This window comes from Corvus cornix, chromosome 1 (assembly GCF_000738735.6).
Source record: "Corvus cornix cornix isolate S_Up_H32 chromosome 1, ASM73873v5, whole genome shotgun sequence".
Classification (NCBI taxonomy): domain Eukaryota; kingdom Metazoa; phylum Chordata; class Aves; order Passeriformes; family Corvidae; genus Corvus; species Corvus cornix.
In genome coordinates, this window is record NC_046332.1 from 87,983,298 (window position 1) to 88,004,291 (window position 20,994).

At 39.4% G+C, this 20,994-nt stretch overlaps 1 protein-coding gene across 2 annotated transcripts in view; it reads right to left on the minus strand.

The window, feature by feature from the left end:
- Nucleotides 1-32: 32 nt before the first annotated feature.
- The window catches only part of RFX8 (regulatory factor X8), a 32,501-nt gene continuing 11,539 nt past the window's right edge, over nucleotides 33-20,994 (minus strand). Inside the window, exons 5-16 of one of the 2 annotated variants that reach the window (XM_019282672.2) lie at nucleotides 20,097-20,147; nucleotides 18,559-18,619; nucleotides 17,420-17,554; nucleotides 17,263-17,340; nucleotides 16,630-16,743; nucleotides 15,835-15,985; nucleotides 14,348-14,406; nucleotides 11,053-11,209; nucleotides 9,428-9,522; nucleotides 8,162-8,276; nucleotides 4,179-4,466; nucleotides 33-378 (exon numbers count right to left, since the gene is read on the minus strand). In XM_019282672.2, the coding sequence (XP_019138217.2) occupies nucleotides 332-378; nucleotides 4,179-4,466; nucleotides 8,162-8,276; nucleotides 9,428-9,522; nucleotides 11,053-11,209; nucleotides 14,348-14,406; nucleotides 15,835-15,985; nucleotides 16,630-16,743; nucleotides 17,263-17,340; nucleotides 17,420-17,554; nucleotides 18,559-18,619; nucleotides 20,097-20,147 (1,351 nt within the window). In that variant the 3' untranslated portion in view covers nucleotides 33-331. Of the gene's footprint in view, nucleotides 379-4,178; nucleotides 4,467-8,161; nucleotides 8,277-9,427; nucleotides 9,523-11,052; nucleotides 11,210-14,347; nucleotides 14,407-15,834; nucleotides 15,986-16,629; nucleotides 16,744-17,262; nucleotides 17,341-17,419; nucleotides 17,555-18,558; nucleotides 18,623-20,096; nucleotides 20,148-20,994 lie in introns of both variants that reach the window. The other variant, XM_019282671.2, reaches the window with a different exon arrangement.

Genomic DNA, 20,994 nt, shown 5'->3' on the forward strand with positions numbered 1-20,994 from the left:
ACAAGAAATACATAAAACCAAACCACAAGTAGTTCACCTTTATCTTCTGAAGATTTATTCAAGCAGTCTAAATCAAATCACATGACAGCTTAAAATAACTGTATTGCTAGCCCAGTTTTTCATTTAGTATTTTCAAAAAAAAAAGATCTTAAGTTAAAGAGAATGAAAACAGTATTTCTCAAAGTTTTATCAAAAAGTAAGAATGGTGTAGCATATAGAATGCTATAGTCAGGATGGTTTTCTCTGAAGATTTGCTGTTTATTGGAGGCAAAGAAATATCAGTTCATCTTTTTGAGTAGGAAATGTTTCCTTTCCAACTTGAAGATCCAACTTAGTACATGATATAATAATTTTCTCTTCCTAGATTACCTGGATGTGCTGAAAATTAGAAAAGAAATATGGAAATGTTTTGACTGTAGGAATTGTAAATCATTTGTTTCTCCCTTCATTGAACAAAAAAACCTTCTCTGTTCTGACTTGCTGAACCTGAGGTATTTTATAGATACCCAGCCTTATTTTACATCAAATAAACCCAACAAGAGGAAGCACACATTGGGGATCATCGTAGGATGGCAAAGGTCTGACAGAAGAGCATATCCACTTTGAATATGTCATTCACTCTTCTCAGACTCTGTGTGTCAGCTGTAAGCCCTTCTCTTCATTTTCAAAACAAATAGTCTCAGCCTGTCTCTCTCCTGATGGGGACTGCTTTTTCATGCTGAGATTCTGGCTTTCTTAAAATCAGCAGAAGTTTTGACACTGAATTCAATCAGGGTCATGATTTTGCTCTCATTTTTGGATCATTTTAGTTAATGATTTCACTTGATCTCTGTATCCTGGTTTATACAGACCACTCAGATGAACACTTACCATTCCTATAAGTCAAGTAGTTAACTGTGTCCTATTTTTTTCTCTCCTTTTAACAAATCAAAGTGTTTGATTTGCTCTCTGCCAACAGAGCTAGGAATAGCATATCCTCAGTCTCTTCGTGCCCTGATTTGCAGTATATTGTATGTTATGAAGGTGTGGAATTGGATTAAAAGCTACAGCACAGTGTTCTGAAGATAAACCCACTGCAGGTGTGCAGTTTAATAGGATTTTAATTTGGTAACAAGTGAACAAAAAGCAGAAGCCTAGAATGGATTTTCTAGATGAAAAAATGCTATTCATGCTGAGAGAAAGCAACTGCAAGCTCCATGATAGGGAATAAAGATCTGGCCAATGCTCTCTGAGCTGCACTTTAATAGATTACAGCTTGTTCAGAGCATCTCTGTTACTGCCACCAGTTTCATTGATTCTGAGTTCATACTATGTGTGTTTGGCTCTATAGCATTTTATCTGCCACACTTCCCCGCTAAGCCGGTGTATACAAATCTTCTACTGTCTCACTCCTTGCCCTCTATATTTTTTTGTATAAAACTAATGTTTTCTTTGGGAGATCCCGCCAATTCAGAATGTATTCTGTCTTCAAGAGTATTAACTCTATTTATTGACTCTATGTATTAACTATTTAAGATATATTTAAAGATAACATTCATGAATGTACTGCACTGTTCAAAATAAATGGAAAAAAAATGGTCTCTCTGCTGAGAAGTCTAATTTATATTCAGCATCAACTCGGAATGGAAGACCAGAAACAGATGGGGAAGGAAGAGGAAGAATGAAGGTGACAACTAAAAGATCACGAAGGGATCTGCTAAGCCACACATATTGGTGCTGCTGCTGTCAGGGTAAAGTTGGGAGATTTCTTTTCTGATTTCTTTTACCAGTCCTCCCTCATATTTTTCCAGGGTTTCATAGCAAGACTGAGTGGTTAGCACTAATTTCAAAGAGCTGAGTGTGGAGGTGCAATGAACAGATTTTTTTTCCACAGCATAACAGGCTGTAGAGAAGGCATAGAAATGCCTTGTGGGACAAGATTAAAAAGCTATGGAGGTTGGGTGGTGCTGGCAATGGATGGAGTGGAGAATGGGAACTGATGAAAGGCACTGGGTTGCAGAAAGCTGCCAAGCCTGCCTGAGGTGAAGGAATTAAAAGCAAAAATTATGAAATAAACCTGAGCAATATGTCAGGCAGCAGAAATGTGGTCCAGGAAACAGCAGTGTGGCTGGTGGATGCTGCTATGGCTGCTGAGGGTTTAGATACCCAACAGAATGGGCTGTGGCCAAAAGGGGATTAGTCAAGAGCAGGGACAGATGGCTCCTTGGAAGCATGATGATGATTTTTGGTGGTCAAAAGTCACAGAACAAAAATCCTTGTGCAGTGGGAATCTTGCCAGAGGATCTACAGAGATGACAATACAAACAAAGCAGTGAGTGATAGAGATGCTTTTGGCAACTGTGTTTTTCAGAAACCTGTGTCATCAGTGTTGATATACAAAAGAAAGAATCTGCAATGGTTGAGGTGGGAGCTACCACCCATCTGAAGAAGATGAGTGGGCAGAAGTGCTCACTCACTCTCTCACAGCTCCTGAAGCCCTTTTGAGCTGCAGATTCAAGTTTTTCAACTCCCATCACAAACTGTAAGCACTTGAACCACAACTTAACAGGCGCTTACTAGAATCTCCTTTTCATCCCAGTTGTCAGAATCTTGCACATAGACTGGTAGAACCCACCATCTGTTGGATTCTTTAATCTCTGAACTTCTACACTTTCTCAACCATTTGCTGTGTCCTTCTCTCCTCCACACCTTAAGTCCTCATACTTCTCCTTTCACATTTTACACCCTTTCCCTGTTATTCTGAAAGGGGTGATTCCTCATCCCTCACTCTAATCAGCCTTGCTCTGTTCTTGCGATCAGGTACAAAAAATGCAAAACTGATAGGCACATTTATAAGCGCATCACTTACACAGACCAAGTCCTTGTCTGATGACCCCTGCAGAAACCATTGCAATGGGCATAGGCCATACAAAAGGCAGCACAGTGAGGAGCACAGGAAATGGGCAGATATTGAATAAAATTTCTAGAGGTTTATTTCCTTGTTTCTGACCATCAGTGATTAGAGGTCTCCTGCAAATTATCAGCAGCCAGCGCAGTTTACGTTTTGACATAAAGGTGGTATGGCAGGATGGGTCAATATTCCACATTTGAAAAATAACAAAATCTGTCAAACATGGCCATTGCATGTACAAATCATTCTTGGTTTGCCCCCTGTGTGCCTGCTTTCTCCCCTCCAATTTTCTTTGCTGAACTACATTAGAAAAAAAAATTAGGGTCCCCTAAACGTCTTTATAACTAATAAACATGTTTTTAAAACAGTCAATTTCCACTCCTGTGGAAGTGTATGGAAACTGAATACCTCTTGGGAGTAAAATAACTATAGTAGTGTCACCCCCAAAATATAATTTTTCTCTGTGAGTCTTGGTGCCTTTAACATTTGTCTTTCACAGTTTTATGGAAAACACCATGTACTCTGAGATATAAGACAAGTGCTCTTACTGCATGGAAGAGAAATATGAAAACAGCTGAATGTCTAATTCATCACTTGCATTAACCACAGAGGCTTGATCCATGTCCCCGTGTGTTCTTGTATTTTAGCCTTGTGTTCTAGAAGACTTAGAGTCTATCTCGTTTTCTACCTGCATGTCACACCTTATGCTAGTAAGTTTGGAGAAGTGGACTGACTGCAAGAAAAGCTGGTGGAGCAGAGAAGTCTCGAGGATTTCCTATTTCTGAAGATATTTCATATATTTTGATAAAAGTAACAGATAAGTGGAGGGAAGAGAGCCTCTCAGCGCTTCCAACAGTGAGGAAAGACCACACCATGCCCTCTCTTTTTTGATCAATGAATACATGCAGTCTGTTTGTCAGCTAGCAGATGGCCTGCTTGCAGCCCACCAGAACAGCACTGCTCTTCCTTAGACAACACTTGAGGAATCAGAAGGAGCTCCAGAGGTCTGCTGGAAACCTAAGGAAAGAATCAGGAACCTGTGGTGCTGGGGAGGTGGGTGATGTTGAGATTACAATCCCTTGATAGGATCATGGGGTGGGGGCAGGATGTAGACGATGCTTTGTGGCTTGAGGTTTCAGTGACATTGGACACAGCTCCATGCAAACCTGGATTTAGTTAGTTGTACTTTACATGCATAAAAAACCCCAATCAGCCATACATCTTCCAACTGGTCCTAATTTATAACTTTTTTTCCCACCATTTTCTTTTAAGTTAATGTTAATTTCACCTTGCTGACAGTGGAGGTGCTCACCAAACAACTCAGAACTCTGGAAAACATTGCTTAATCCGAAGTTATTCTGGTTCTGCATCACAAGAGCTGTCTGTTGAGCATTAGCTTGAGGTTCTTCCTCTGCAAAACAAGCTGAGAGATGGCTGGGCTCATAAATACACAGAAGAGGGACCTCATTTTGCCTTGCAACCAAGGAATTTCCCTCTTCCTTCTCCTCTTCTATATAGGACTGGAAAATGTGAGCCGCAAAATCAACAAGTAGCATATTCAACAAAAGCCAGGATCCTAGGTTTAAAGAAAAACAAAGATAATTATCACAACCTCTTCATTTGCTTATCTTTACAATGTGTTATTTTTTGGAAGGACTTCATTGTAGTAATAGGCTAGACAAAGTAATGGACCAGCACTCATCAGACAGTACCTACTAAATTATGTACATCCAAATAGCCCAGAAAAGTAGGCACCAACGCAACTTTTAAACATAAACAAATTTTTTTTTCCCTTATTTAACTAGAGAGGAAAGTTGTGTTCATTCACTTTCCTGTTCAAGTTCTTCCCCCACATTCACTTCTACTACAAGGCTTATCAATAACTACATATTATCCCCATTCTCCCCTCAGACAGGTAAATCATTCCACCTCTTCCCAAGCAAAACCTCCTACAGACGTCTGTATGTGTTGTATCTATGACATTAAATGGCCCACCTTGCAGCTTGGACCATAACTGATAGAAGCCAAGAGAGACTCACTGACTTTTGAATCATACTTTGGTTGAAAGCCCTTACAGTAAAAAGTAGATCTTCTTCCACACCATAAATCTGCATGGGAATTCACTGAGCAATTTATAATCTCTGCATCCCACAAACCAGTTTATATGTACATCAACAAGGAGATATCACAATTTATACGAATGACCACAGTTTACAGAGCTTTAAAAATGAAAAATACTCTCTTTTGATGTTATATATGTGTGAGAAGTTGCTGCTTCTGCTGTTCATCCTCTTGAGGATCTTTAAACTATAGGAAAGTAGGGGGAAGTACTTGTTTACCTGTGGAGCAAGGAAAGGGATTTTTATAGATGGAGTTGAAAATATATAGATTTGTTACTAGTAGTCCAACAGTGTTTCTAACAGTCTTACAGGTGTTTTCAATATATGCTCTAAGAGTAAGCATGAAACCAAAGCTACCACTCCAGTTGTCCCTTGGGATAATACAGAGAAACACAGTTCTCAACAGGGACTAGGTTGAAGCAACTTGCTTGCAGAAGAGGAATGCACAGCTCACTGCTCAGTCCCCATGGCTTGACAATGCATCCCTGAATGCCTTGGAAGGTAGACCAGTAAGGAAACAGAGGTGTGAGCTGACATGAAACTCTGTGAGGGAGATATGTAGAGGCACATTTTCCGGAAAGGAGACGGAGCTGAAGGAGCTGTAGAGGTCCCATTAGCCCTCACTGTTGTAACACACTTGCTCCCTGCTGCCTTACAGCAGGGGTAACTGCAGGGTTCCTCCAACCTCACTTGGGCATCACTCAGATGGAGGCTGGGCTGGAAAAGGGTAAAAATCAGTCCTAAATTCAGAGGTTAAGTATACCAGTCTATTATGTGTGCTGGATGTGGCAAGCTAGAAGGCAAGAGATCAAGTCAGATTAATTTTGGTTACTGGTATTTAGTTTATTTTGGGGGCAGAAACACTGCATTAACATGACACACATTTCCCTACATAATTGTGTTTCCTGTGTGTGGATGCTACATAGTTCATATTTTGAAGAAATGCTGAGATTTAAGAAATTTCTGGAAAGCAATGATCCCGAGTACAGAACTTTTACACCAGATGGCTTGTTAACAGCAATGCTTCAGCCTGTCTGCTAAAATTCAGTATCCTAAAGGAATAGAAACATGCAAAAAAAGGGACATTGATAGATCAAATAACCCAACATCTTAAGAGTAAAGAAAGAAGATAATAATGATCAAATTATCGAAGCATCACAGCAAAATATTAAAAAATATTTTTAACTGTCATATTTGAGAATAAATTCAGTTTTAGTGTTATTGAAGTATAGTAGGAAAAATGTCATAAATTGGGTGAAAATTTAATTGTAATTAGTTTAATGAAGTCTCAGCAGACCAAGAGATATGCTCCATCCATTGTATCCCATCCATCAACACAACCGCAGAACAGGGAGGCAATTCCTTAAACTCTTCTTGTGATGGAAAGTGGGAAAAGGATTTCATTATCATGGGGGATTTCAATAAACATTTTGCTTCCAGTACAGTTCTTGGAATCCATTCTCTATTTATTCATTGCCAAAAATATTGGATGTAACATTGGAGAGTTTTGTGCAGAACTCCTCTGCAGAGAAAGGACTAATTATTTTACTATTACTGTGACGCAGCAGGTGATGGAGAAGGGACCCTACCACGCTGTGTTCCCTGCAGACACAGAACAAAACTCTGATCCCGCTCCAGACAGTTTACAAAGTAAATAGAAGGCAAAAGGTAGCAGCTTGATGAAGAAGAAAGGTGTGTTCATACATGCACAAGCACAGGCATTAATGGGATAAGAATACTCAAGAACACAAAAGGCAATATACCCCTTTGTTATGTATTTATAGCAAACATATGAAAGTACGGTTTTGAAGGGGCATTTCAAAGAAGATAATGAGGTTTTCTTTGGCTATTTGTATGAAGCTGCATCCAGTAGAAGAGTTAAAAATATGAAGGTGCTCCTTTGAAAATCTAAACGGCATTTCATACAGTTTGGGATTAGATGCAACTCACAGGAGACAGTATATTTCTGCAGAAATTGCACTTCTGCAAGGTGTTACAAGTGAAGAGAAAGGCAGTTAGGGTAGAGACTGGACTGGTTTAAGGTGTGTTTGTATCACTTCAAGCCTCGTGAGGGAACACAACTGCACAGTTCCTTTCCTTCTCCATCCTTGCACTGGTGTGCAAGGATTTGATGGATTTGATGTTTGACAGCTCAGAGCCCTAGAATGGAGAGAAAACTAACCCAGCTAAAGAAGCGACTTATTTTTCAGTTAGTTTAATACCTTCGACAGGTTTACTGCTGGCTAGGCAAGCACTTAGGTCAGTGTAAGCCATAAGGAAAAGGAGCATATATCTCTAGAGGAGCTAACTGCCTTTTTGGCAACTAGTTATTGCAGTGGCTCTTCTCTGGCCGTATTACACAGAAAGAATCTGGAGGCCTTGGAGCTATCACTTGAGAGGTCTGGAATGTTTATGGTTTGGAATATATGTGGCCCCAGATCTCCATCAAACCATTCTGCTGTGGTGTGCAGCTCTCGTAGGAGGAAAAGCAGAAGCTCTCACCTCAGGCTGCTGTTCCCTGTTTCCCCACAGACAAGCTACAACTTCTGCCAAAAGAGGGAGTCCTGGCTTTCCTGCCATCTACAGCTGCGTGCTCCTACTCTCCTCGCTCCTGCTCATCCTAGCGTTTTGCTCAGGGAACTGGTTTGGTCAAAAACGAATAATTTAATTTCCCTGACCTTTCTAGCCACGTCATCAGGAGAATGGTGATAGAAGGAAAGGAGTAGGAAGAAGGGATGACTCTATTAAATGTTGCATGAATTTATGTCAGTTAAAGTCATAGAATCACAGAAACACAGAATGGTTTGTGTTGGAAGGGACCTTAAAGACCATCTAGTGCCAACCCCCTGCCATACACCTTCCAAAGGTTGCTCAAGGCCCCATCCAACCCGGCCTTAAACATTTCCAAGGATGGGGCATCTACAGGTTCTCTGGGCGACCTGTTCCAGTGCCTCACCACCATCATAGCAAAGAATTTCTTCAGAATATCCAATCTATACATGCTCTTTTTCAGTTTAAAGCCATTCCCTGTTGTCCTGTCACTACATCACCAGCTCTCGTTGGCTGCTTTAGGTTCTTTTGGATCTGTTGCCTCTGCCATCTCAGATCAAAATGGGGCATATCAAATTAGAGTCACAAAGATCCTTTTTACCAAAACTGTCTGTCCTGTTGATGGTCAGAATCTTGCCTACATTGCTCAGTAGGAGGTTCCATTTCAACATGAAATCTGATGCCTGCTCTTTAAATGCCTCTTTACTCTTGCTTGGCTGCAGACAAAGAAAAAAATTGGTTTATGATAAAGTTGGTTAAAAGAATTCCATATTGTGTGGCAGACAATATTTCCCTGTGCAAACCACATACAAAGGTGAAAAAAGCAACAAGCTTTTTTTCTATTAGAATCCTAAAATATCTTAGGTTGAAAGAGATCTTTGGATATTATCTATTCTGATCTCTTGTCCAAAGCATGGCCAGCTTAGTTCAGGCCTTGTCCAACCAAGTGCTGAATATCTTCTGGATAAAGATTCCACAGCCTTTCTAGGTAACCTCTTCCTATGCATAACTACTCTAATGGTAATTTTTTTTCTTTGTATCTATTGGAAATTTTCTTTGCTGTAACTAGTGTCTACTGCCTTATGCCCTATAACTGTTGACTCCCAGGGAAAGTCCCGCTCTATCTCCTCTATACCATCCATGAGATAGCTGGGGGTTATATGAGATGAAGGCATCATAGAATTGTAAAGTACTATTCTTCATTTAAAAAGAAAAAAATAAGAGTAAATAATTAAGACAAGTAGATAGAGTTTACTCTGCTTCTTCAGAAAGGAGAAAAAAACCCCAAACTCTAAGTACCACCCAAACCCAAGTTAATTGTTGTGGCAACCAACCAAATGCAGCAGTACCAACACGGTGACACAAACTGTGAATCAGTGAAGGTAGAGGGGCGGTAGAGTTGGTAATCTATTGAAAGGTGCATGTGTGAGGATGGTCATACTTGAATCTTTCACAAGAGCTAGAGACTTCGTAGTAGAAATTCTTGGTACTTGCTAAAAGTCAAGTTTGGTGAATTGAGGATGTAAGGAGCCATGAAGTGCTCTCTTCATTTATATCAACATATTACTTAGGAATTTTGGTTTATCAGGGGCTGTGATAATGTGCCTATGAAATGAGAGCAGATACTGAAACCACTTGAGTGGATCTATGCACAGAAATATGCTTGTAGTTGTTTGCACAGATGGAATTTTTGTATGCCAATTAATTCTCCCTTTTTCCACAGCATGCATAAATTGTATTTATGCAAATCTGCAGTCTGGTCAGGTTGCTAGTGTGCAATGTAGCTCCTGCAGACTAGTGACAGTCAGGATGTATCAGGATAAGTGATGTGATCGGTCTTTGTATTCAGAAATGATTAATTTTATACCTTAATAACAAAAGTCTGGAGATCTGAAGACAAACAGCTCAGGAGATCCCGAATATCTGTGGAAGATGTGAGTGAAGAAATGAAGTTTTTCAAACCTGTGAAATACAGAAGGGAGATCATTACTTGAATTGATTGGTTTGCCTTTTGGGTTTTTTTCTGCAATTTTAAGCTTTTTTTTTTTTTTATCTTTACCTTAAAATAGATTAAGACATCTGCTTCTAGCATTTTGATTAATATACCATTTCTTTAGTGAGGAATAGTACCCTACTTTGAAATCAGTCAGAATTCATGTTTATGTCCATTTCCAGTGTGACTGGGCTGACCTAATCATGATGGCAAAGGTGGCAAGAAAAAGCAGTTCCAATGAAAAAGCTGAAATTTGGTTATAGGCAATGCTAACTTACTTATCTGAGATTTTATGTGGTTGAGGAAAAAAAAATAACCTTGGTCTGTTTGTTGAAGGGAAAAAAAATTTTAAAACAATAACAGAAAATGAAGAATATTCTGTAGACCAACAGAAATATGGATAATGTTGCTACATATCAGTGCAATTGTTCCTGCAAAAGTCTGGCAACTACCACCCAATGCCAAAAGGTAAATTACACCTCCCTGAATTTATACCCTTCTAATTGAAACATCTTCCTTCAAAAAAGCATATGGATAAATTCTGTGAAACCTTTCTTATTATAAATGACAGTTTGGAAAAGCAATGAAAACAGAGAATGCAACAAATCCACCTCGAAAAGACTAAGAACATTGATAATACAACGGAAAAATGTAAAAAGTGTTCTATGCAGTGGTTTTGGTTTTAGTATGTACACATATTATTGAAATGGTTCCCCTGATGGTTCTGTGAAGCAGGCAAGTTATTACTCCTACTGAAAGCAGTCACAGAAAGTGTGTGACAAATCCCTTGTCAGTGCAGGAGTTGATGATGGACCTGGAAGAAAGAGCTGAGGCTCCCCCTGTTAGTTCTGTGCACAGCCTAGTCCAACTTGCCCATCTCTTGCTAATATTTTAAATGGCAGACCATTAATCTAAAAATTATGTTGCCATTATTTTTCTATTCCTTTTCATTAGGGTGTCAAATGCATTATGTCACGGCTGCATACAAACTGTGTATTTTGCTGTTTACAGCACAACATTGATCCCACAGGTCGCAATACAGCAAAAGGACACGAACACTAAAAGGTTTTGTCCAGTTCAGCATACGGTGTTTTAAAATCCAGCCACAATAAATGATTTTGTGTGCTTCAACTAAAAACAGGAAAATGCAATGATTGAAAACATCTTTTCTGTCAAAAGAAACAATAAAAAAATATCCCTTGTCAACCTTCTTCTAGGAGATACATAATTCAGTAACACAGACCCCACTCCTGATGTCACAAAAAGCTTTAAGAAAGTCAGAACCAAAAGCCTTTAATTCTTAACCTTTAAAGTTAGGAGGATAATATCCCATGCTCCAGTCTCAATTTTATTGGCTCTTTTCTAGCCCTTCAGGTTACAGGAAGACAGTGATTCCCAGTAGGGCAGATGTCATAAATAAACAAGAGGAAATGCTGGACCTTTAACAATGACAAGCAAGTGTTTAAGAGAAAAGACAATAAATAGCAGAAATTAATTACATTTTAATTGTATGTTTTTCTGCCGCTTCTTTGGATTCCTAAACTTCTCTTGAAAGAGGTCTTTAGTCACATCCAGAGATTTCTCATTGAAGATGGCATGCAAGCCTGATCTCAGAACAGTGACTGTGCTGTTGTTTTTCAAGAGTGCCCTCACTGTCTGTAGAGAATAAAAAAACAGTTAATGCCTTTCATTTTCTCAAACCCTTAACTCAGCCAAATAAGGGAATTGAAAAAGGAAAGCTTCCCTTATTCAGTACAAGACTTCATATGACCAGTCTCCAAACTGGATGTTGGGGGGGGGTATAGGATCAAAGGAGATAAATCTGAAGTTGTCTTCAAGAGAGTTTTTGTTCTGGGAGACATTCTTTTCAATGACGCTCTATGTCGTCTGTGATGGAGCAGACGAGGTTAACATACTTGAATTATCTGGGCAATTGCCTGGGCAATTGGCTTTGCCTAGAGTTATTATAATTACACTAAATAATGGTATTTTGTCCAAAGCATGGAATGGTATAACAGGGATGGCTTTCCCTCAATGTTATCTGTCCTTAATTCATGTTGCAATTTAATTCAAAGGCAAGTTTTATCAAGTTGCTAAAACCTTCGAGAGAGTAAAATTAACATTAGAAATATGGTATTAGTTAAAACAATATTAGTTGCTATTTTATCCCATTTATCTGCTTATGAGTCATTAGTGAATGAATGTCTTCATATTTGTCCCAAAAAGTATTACTCACATAGCTATTGCAAACAATTTTCAGACTAGTATTTATCATCGTCTCTTCACTTTTTAAAATTAGTTGCTAATATCACACAATATTCCTTAAGATTCTTGATGAAATGATGAAAACAGTCAAGGAAACAAAACCTGAATCCATTAAATTTTGTTAACAAATACATTTAGTCTCTCATTTCCATACTGAAATCAGTAAGATCCTAAAGCCTTTTTCGGACTTTGGGCTTTTCTGTGAATAATCCTTGTCCAGTTGGGCTTTTCAGAGGAAAAGTAGGTTTTCTAAAATTTTGAAAAACTTCAGGATTCATAAATTTTTTAACAAATCTCATTCACCAGGTGCTTAACATGACCCCACAAGCAGCAACAAATGCAGCTGACCATTTCTTTGCAAAAATTACCAATATAGCTATTTTTCATCTCTCTGCTAACTGTTTTGAAATACCAAACCAAATCTAATTCTCACTCAGCAATCTCCTTCGTCTAAGTTAAAGACAAAGGCATTCTTCTTATTTGGTGTTTCCAGTGACATAAAAAGAGCCTGCAACAAGAATACACAGCCCAAAGCCTGGGAACTACCAGGGCAGCATATTCAGTAGGCTGCTAGTACCTGACTCCATGCCCCAACACTAGACTGGTCCCTTTACCCATTGGATTTCACCATACTAAACATGATTCTCTAAAATGACTGAGAGCCAGCCCTCTCAACACTCAAATCCAGCTTACCAGAGCAGGAATCAGCCACAGGAAATGACAAGCATCATATTCACATTCTTTTCTCGCAGGGAATTTGCACCTTTTTATGCTCTAATTATTTCTGCATGTCCAGGTAGTAGCAGCTGTCAGCCTGCTTTATCTACACATGGTGGGAAAGTTACTTTTTTTTTCTTTTGAATGCTGACCCTACCAAAATTGTTCCTACTTTCTTACCAGATGGCTAAATTATTGTGAAGTACTCTACAAGGGATGGTGTGGTTACACTGGTCAGAGGCTGCAGCTGCACAGTGCCTCTGTAGCACTTCTCATCAGGAGCACTCTTGCCTGCTCTGACCATCAGTCTCTAGTAGAAATTCCTGATGCATTTTAGACAGAAAACTGAGAAGATTGATTAGAAATATCAAATTACTCCTGTGTGAGAAGAGGAGATAAACTTCACCTTCAGAGAAAAATAACAGAGGAAGAATGTGATGGAGGTTTGTGGGAAGAATTGCAGGAAGCATAGAAATTTTAAAATAATAAAAGAAAGATAGAACAAATAATTAAACCTTGGAACTCACTACCCCAAAATGTCAAGTACAGTGAAACTCTTTTGCTCTTCCCTTGTATTTTGAAGAGGCTCTACAGAAGGTACGAACATAATTTACTTGTGAGAGCTATAAGCATAAGTTCAACCCTGATTGTCAGGTCTGCTGTGTTCTATTTGTGTGGGTTAAACAGTATAAAAGGGATGTAGTGCACCCAGAGGCTTCTTCTAGAGAATTTCCCCCAAGTGCTGCAATTCTCTTGCCCTAAATCTTGAGGGTGTAAATCCAATTTTGACTCTCTGCAGCTTTTCCACACATTAAGAACTGGAAGGAAAGACTCAAAAAGCTACAATCAGGCCTTTGACATCACGGCTTGAACACAAGAAGGATGATTTGAAGTCCGAGTATGCAAACCAAGTGCAAATGTCTGGGAATAGGTGACACTCATGATCTTGCTGGATCATGCTCTTCAACGCATGAGAAGCTCTGCTTAGAAGCACATAAATCTGAGCTTTTCAGGTATTAGTGTCTTCAAGGGCTGCTGCAGTAAATGGAAACTGTGAGCATTCAGCACTTCATGGATATCAGCTTTTTTCTTGGGTAGACACCTGTACATCCTTATGAATGTTTGTGGTTTTTTTTTTAAAAAAACCTCATTTTTTCTTTTTAAAGTAATAGGAGGGGTGTGTTTTGTACGCTGCTGGTGATGAAGTTTTCCCATAAAGAAAAGCTACGTTTAGTAGTCCAAGAAGCTTCAGTTCCTCCTGTCCTTCCCTCCCTCCCTCCTTTGTTTTCTCCCTGCTTCCCTTCTTCCATCTGAGTAACAATTGAAATCAGGTGGCATGTTGGGAAAATCTTGTACATGTTTGAAGGACAGAATATACCTCCTGTTCTCTTTTCCTTTCTTCCCTATTTGTGACCTTCCTTTTTCTGCTGTAGCCCAGACCACCTCAAAACCCAAGGATTCAGAAGCATCCAAGGACAACGATGGAGGGAATGCTCCAGCATGTGCTCTTGACTGACTTTGGCATGGATGGGCAAAGATACTGGAAACTGTCATCTGACCCTTCCAACTACTGTGTTCTCCTCTCCGTGCGGTACCATCAGCCACATATCAGATGCTTTCAGAAGAATCCAGAGGGAGGAAAATGTCCCCTCAGCATACTTAACAGTGTGGGAAGAGATGGGCATGGTCAGTGTACGGTTAAGCACATCCATGCTGCTGCTCTTGTCCTACAATGGAGCATTTCAAAAACAGTGCAAACTGCTGGCAGGAATGAGATTCCCAGCTTTTTTTCCCACGAATTCTGGAACATACCTTGACCATGTTGCAAAGGTCTGTCTGTCTCCTGAGCCTTTTTACAAACTCTTCAGCTTCTGTTAAAGAAGAAGAAGCAGGTGTTCCACATCATTAATATTTTACAGTCTAAAATACATAAATGAAGACAGATCTTTTAAGTTTGAAAGTAGTTCCCTCGGGGAGATTTGGAGGGTAATGGAGGGCACAGCAGGGGCACGGAGCCAGCATTATGGGATGGGCTGGGCACCCTTGCATTCAAAGCTTGCAAGAAGCTGCCCAGCTCACCACTTCTCCTTCACTGTGAATCTATTAATCCATGATGCACAGGAAGAAGACTTTCAATATTTTCTTACATTTAATACTTCCTAATTAAGACTAATGCTCTTTTAATTGTATGGTTTCAGGTGAATGAAAGCAACGTTAAATCTAAACCTGCTGTATTTTGTTTAGACAGTTTACATTTCCACCTTTATGCATCTATAATTCTTCAGCACTGTTAATAGGAGTTGGTTTCTTTTGCTCTACTTTTCTCCTGTTTATAATGTGTTATATGTAATTATGAAAAGCATGGTCCAAGAATACCCTGCTTCAGAATAAAATAAATAACTGCTTCTCAGTTGCAGGAAAACTGAATATAAAGCAACTTCTGTAGACAGACAACGATTTTCAAGTGAAAATTTCTGTTTCTGTGATGTTTGTACAAACCAGAAAGACCAGGATGTATATACATAGAGTCACAGCTGATTAATTACATATACTTCTATGCATGCACATGCTCAAAACACACTACTACGTTTGCTCTGTCAAGCATTCAAATGTAAGAAACACCAAAATTAAGTCTGTCTGTGGTATTGAGCATATGAATCCTAATAAAATCTTTTGCCTACACAGGAGCTCTGTTTTGCTGCTGCAGAATTGGTCTTCACTCAATGAGCAACTGAGCAACATGAGGTTTTAGTCGGAATCTTCAGCATTAAAGGTATAAATAAACGCGCGTGTGTACATTTACAAACACACACATACACACATAGCTTTGTAGAGTACAGATTTTTTCCAATCGTCCTCTAATGTCAGTTATATTTTCCCTATGGAACTATGGTTTTTTTCCTTCTATATTGGCCTGTGCTACAGCCATTAATTAATTTATCAGCGTAAAGCCACTTGTAAGAGGAAGAGAGAATAATATCTGAGTTTCAGAGGGCATGCTGCATATTATTGGTCATCTACACAGCCAAAGCAATCATGGCAAGAGACAGATCTGTAAGAAGATTTAAGTTCAATTCAATTTACCATTAATTGGGAATACTTTTGGCTTAAATTTGTTCTCACACATTATCTAAGACCGTTTATTTTTAACTGTATCCCAACTAACTCTAGTAGTTGCTACTATCAACATTACATCAGCTAAAAATTTTTTTTAAATAATTTAAGAGTTTTGTAATACAATCTTCTCTGCAGTTTAACCAAATATTATTTTGGAAAATATCTCTCTTACTCAAACCTACCATTAGATTTGGATGTTTGAAGCAGTAATGGAAAACCTCCCAAAGGAATAAGCATCCAACATTTAACATTTTCACTGAATGATCGGATTGAGTCTATGTGTTGTGCAGGCACCTCGTCCAGGAAATCAGGAAGCAGGATGTTCTCCAATTCCTAGAATACAAATTCATGCTGCTGCACGTGACTGGTGTACCACAGATATTTACAGCAGCATGAAATGAAATTATATTGATAGTTTAAATGTAAGTGTAAAGAAGCTCATTTTTTTCTTACAATTAAGCAAGAGCTAAGCTACCTTTTTTCGCAGAAGGAAAAAGATCCTAAGAGTAAATGTTGCTTCCTGAATTAATTTCTAGACAATACTTAACGACCTGCTGGAAATAAGAAGCAAATTATTTTTATCAGAAAACTGCATATTTCTATGTGGAAGGTCACTGAGAAATGCAGTAGTGTTCTCAAGGGAAAAGTGACTCTCATAATCTGGAAAACCATTATCAGTTGAAATTTCAGTCACATAATCTCATGCCAGAACCACAGACCACATTTATAACAGCACACTCCATTGATATTAGGAACTTTCAAATTAATACATAGGAGCAAAATGGAAGCTATCTGAAATTCCACTGGTTCCTTTCAAAACCCATACTGGGCTGTCTCAGAAGAAGCCAAAATATAGAGTTGAGGAATAAACTCCCATTGTACAGCAAACAAGAAAGAGAGGGCCCTTCTCCTTAGAACTACCAAAAGACACAAACATGTAATAGCATAGTTACAACAAGCAAATGTGTGTACAGTACCTTGAATAGATACCTATCATAGCTTTTTAACAGCTGGCACACATCTGGCAAGCACATCAGTTCCATTCTTTCAGCCTGCAGAGACGTCCAGAATGACATGATATAGTCTTCCACCTGTCACACAAAGCCCTTTATGAATTTTCACTGATTTTACACTCGTGGAATGTAAAGTGTAATTCAGTAAGACAACACACATGCACAGAAGCAAAGGAATGACCTTGGGGATGGGCTCTTTGCCTGGACCCATCCTGGCTGGGCTCCAGTGTAAGTGGAAGCGTTCTGTGGGAAGTGGCAGCAAGGTGAACCTCACCAGGCAGAGTACAAAAGAGGAAAGAAAGAATTGTGCTCTGGATATGAGGATGTAATTAAAGATATGTGTCCATGGCTATGTTTTATGTGCTCAGCTCAGACTTACTGATGTGTCAGGAGGGCTCAGGATATGCTTACAAACTCAGATTCTTGGAGCATATTGTGTTAATTCAGAATTTTAAAGTAACTTGACTGAATGCTCCTTTTGTCCATAAATCATCTACCTTAGCTCAAACCATCAAGTAAATAAGCTACACAGACACAATTTTACCCTTACAGTTGTTTGCTGTTGTCAGAGTAAATGTTATTAAAGAAGAGGCATACCTTGTCAAGCTTGGTCTCTCTCACCATTTCTAAGATAACTTGACAATAGTTGTAGTAGTCATTGGCAAGCAGTGCAATCTGTTACCAAAAAGAGGATACAAAATGATCTCACAGGAAAAGAGCTGACTTGTTTTATGGCCACATACTTTGAACGTACCAATTCATAAGGGTATGTTTCACTTTGAGCTTGCTCTCCAAAGAAGAACTGGTTGAAATCAGGAGAAAGGTAATGAAATGCCTCTTGTTCAGTCTTCAGATAAATGACAGATGGATAATACTGCAAATTCTTACTCTTGATGGATAAGAATATATTTTGGACAATAAAAAGAGAAGATTGCAATTAACTTGTCAGTTGGGTTGAAGGTATTAAGTATTTACTTGAAATTGTAGGACATGATTTTATAATAAGATATATGTCTTTAGAGAAATGCTTGTCTTTTTTTAGAAAATAGGGACGGGTGAAAGAAACAAGCAGGACTGCCTAAATATTTAAATCCTAAACTGTACATGAATTTCTTTTCAAAACCAATGAATATTTAATGCTCTACATATCTTCCATATGTATTTTCTATAGCACCTGTGTCACACTTGTAACCCCTTGGAGAAGGCTGCAGATAGTTGGCTGTGCTGTTGGGATGACAGCACATGTCCCAGCTGTGACAATGAATGCTGTCATTGTCACAGCACTCATTACTGCACCTGAGCACTTGCTAGATGTAAGACAGACATCCAGCCTCTCCTTTTTTCCTCACTTTGGTCCACGTAAGTTTGTTGCTCATGCTCTGCTGGCTGACATCCAACAAGCCTGGTGTCAGGCCATCCCATGACAGCTCGCTGAGGGGAGAACTGCCACAGGATAGTTTTGCATTGGCCCTTTTCAGTGGGCAGGGATTGTGCTCTTTTTTCTTAATCATATCCTAGTATTTAAATACTTCTCATGCCAATAAACTCTGAGCATGTTGAAAAGGCGCTGTCTCAACAGCATGAAAGTCTGTTACCGTGGGCCTCAGGCAAGGAAGGTTGTGCCCCACTGACTCCCCTAATATTCAAAACCTGATCTGTCAGCCACGATTTCCGCTTTTAGTACAGACAAAATTATTTGAGCTGACGTTAAGACGACAAAAATATTTAGCTAATGGGTAAAATAGGAGTGGGGGAAGTAAGAATGTAGTGAGATTACACAGGATTATTTTGAAGAAGATGGGCTAGCTGTATTTCATCAGAACATATTAGATAGCAGTTATAATTAAACACACACATAGACATTCTGTTACATCTAATGTATCTGAAACTCACTGTTCCTTTCTTTTGTCTATTCTTCTTGTAATCAGTTGCATTTTCAGAACTCCAGGAACTTCTACTGTGATAAAATATATAACAGGAAAAAACCAAACATTCAAAAGCTCACTGATTTGTTCTCTATTTAGTAAGAAAATCAGCTCAAATTGGATAGACTGCACTAGGTTGGAGCATTGCATTTGGGAAACAAACCCCGCTCTCTTTTCTGTCATTTGGTAATCCCATGATTTTCTAGAAAATCTGAAGACCAATTTCTGAATTTAAGATAAAACTGAAACATGCATTTTAATGACAATTGACCATTTAACAGTGCAATGTCTTTGAACTTCTTGTACCAGAACCATGGGTTTGTACTTGCAGTTACATTTTGTTTGGAATGGTAATAACTATTACAAACACGAAAATAACAAAAGCATAATAATCCCTGTGCTTAGGCTTCACCGTTACTACATTTTCTGCACCGTACATCAGTTTAGATGGCATTTTGTTTCTGACTATTTCCCATTTACTTTACAAGTTGGCCATGGTGTTCCACACAGACAGAATTTACCTGGACCTGCAAAGGCTTGACTACTGGCTTGTTGCTGAAAGCAGGCACAACAGGCTGCTTTCTTGCTGTACTTTCTCCTAGCTCTCTCCCTGCCTGTTTTGTTGAGGCTAATGCTAGCAGAGGGAGAGGCAATGTTGCTAGTAAAAGGGACGTGCTGCAAAAATTGGATGTCTCCAGTAAAGCCTCCATCTGCTGCTGACACTTGCTCACTGTCTAGGAAGGCATTTCAAACTCAAGGGTCCTGTTGGACTTGGCTGTTTTGAAGGGTGGCAGGCTATCTAATCAAATCCTGGCTACTTGGTTTCACTGCTCTGATGTATTACAGAGCAGGGTACCACCATATGTCCTGAAGGGACAGAGAACAAAATATAGCAACTTATCTGCCTGTAAACTCCAAGCAGTGAAAATGCTTCCTCTCCACTCTTTGCCATCCACAGGACAGGCCCTTGCCACCTTTCCCTCTGCCTTACTCTGTGCCATGAAGGCTGTGCTCCAGTGAAACAACTAATTTCGCTGTCCAAGACAGGGCACAACATTTGTGCTGAGTATGTTTGGTAGTGCTGGTGACTCTTTCCCCCAAACATTTTAGAAGTGGTGACTGGACAAAGGCAAACACATGTAAGTAGAAATGTTTCATAACACCTTCAAATAGATCCTTCCTGCAGATTTCTAAACCCTGTGAAAAAAAATTAATGAATATTTTCCAGCTCCTGCTCTCCCTGAGAAGGCGGCCAGCTGTATCTTCTGCTGCTGCTACTATGGCAACACGTATCAGCATCGCTCGCCTCCAGTGTGTTGGTTCCCTCGGCAGACTGGCTCCCCACTCCCCTGACACAGGGACGTCGAGGAGAGACAAGGAGTGCTGCATGGGTTCCTCTGTGCCCCAGCAGCCAGCCAGGAGCTCACTGATGGTTGAGTGCAAATAGCTACAGAACACTAACAGTTCTATGTGCCCCCACTGTTAGCAAAGGGGGCTGGCACTCACCTGGTGCTTGGCTGCACATCAGAGATGTTCACTTCCCCCAGAGAGCAGTGCCTGGGTAAAGATGGAACACACAAAAGAGGAGGTGGGTGGGAGAAAGAGAAAATGGGTGACAGCAAAATCACAAGGAGTTTCACCATCTCTCTTGCAGAGTTTGGGTGATACTATGGGGTGGGAACTAAAGCTAAAATGGGAAATACAAGAATGGGGATGAAATAAAGAATAACAGAGACATAAATGGGAAGGACAAAAGAAAAGTGAAAGGAGGGAAGGTGGTGAATGTGCATGCTGTTGACTGTCACATTACACAGAGATTAGTAAATTTAATTTGCTAGAATCAAAAGAAGTTTTTTTAAATTAAAAATGAATAGGTTTGCTTCACTAGACAGTCAGGAGCCTAAACCTTGCCTATTACTAGAATCAAAAAAGCAACTCTTATAGAATCAAAATTCAATGACATTTTTTAAACACTGCTGTACTCTGAGTCAGACCGGGTACCATTTTAGGGAGAGCTTGTCCTCAAAGCTCCCATTCTAAGAGGGAACACATCATATTGTAATGCAAATCAGTAAATACCGTATTTTCTCATGTCTGTAATACATTTGGAGACCTCATTGACTACAGTTGCATATATTTACACTATTTTCATAAACACCATCATCAGAGCTGTGGTACACATAACTTCAAAGAACTGAAGATTTCTAAATGAACCAATTCACAGGTGCTGTGTAAGACCATCCTCATCACTCCTTGGGTGAATATGTTCCAACCCTGACACATCCGAAGTCCCACCAACTATCAGACTGCTAACGCCTTCTTTGTATTCAAAGGCAAATCATAATAATCTTGCTGCCATTCCTGTGACATCAAAAAGCATAGCTCCAAGCTGCCAGATCCTTCA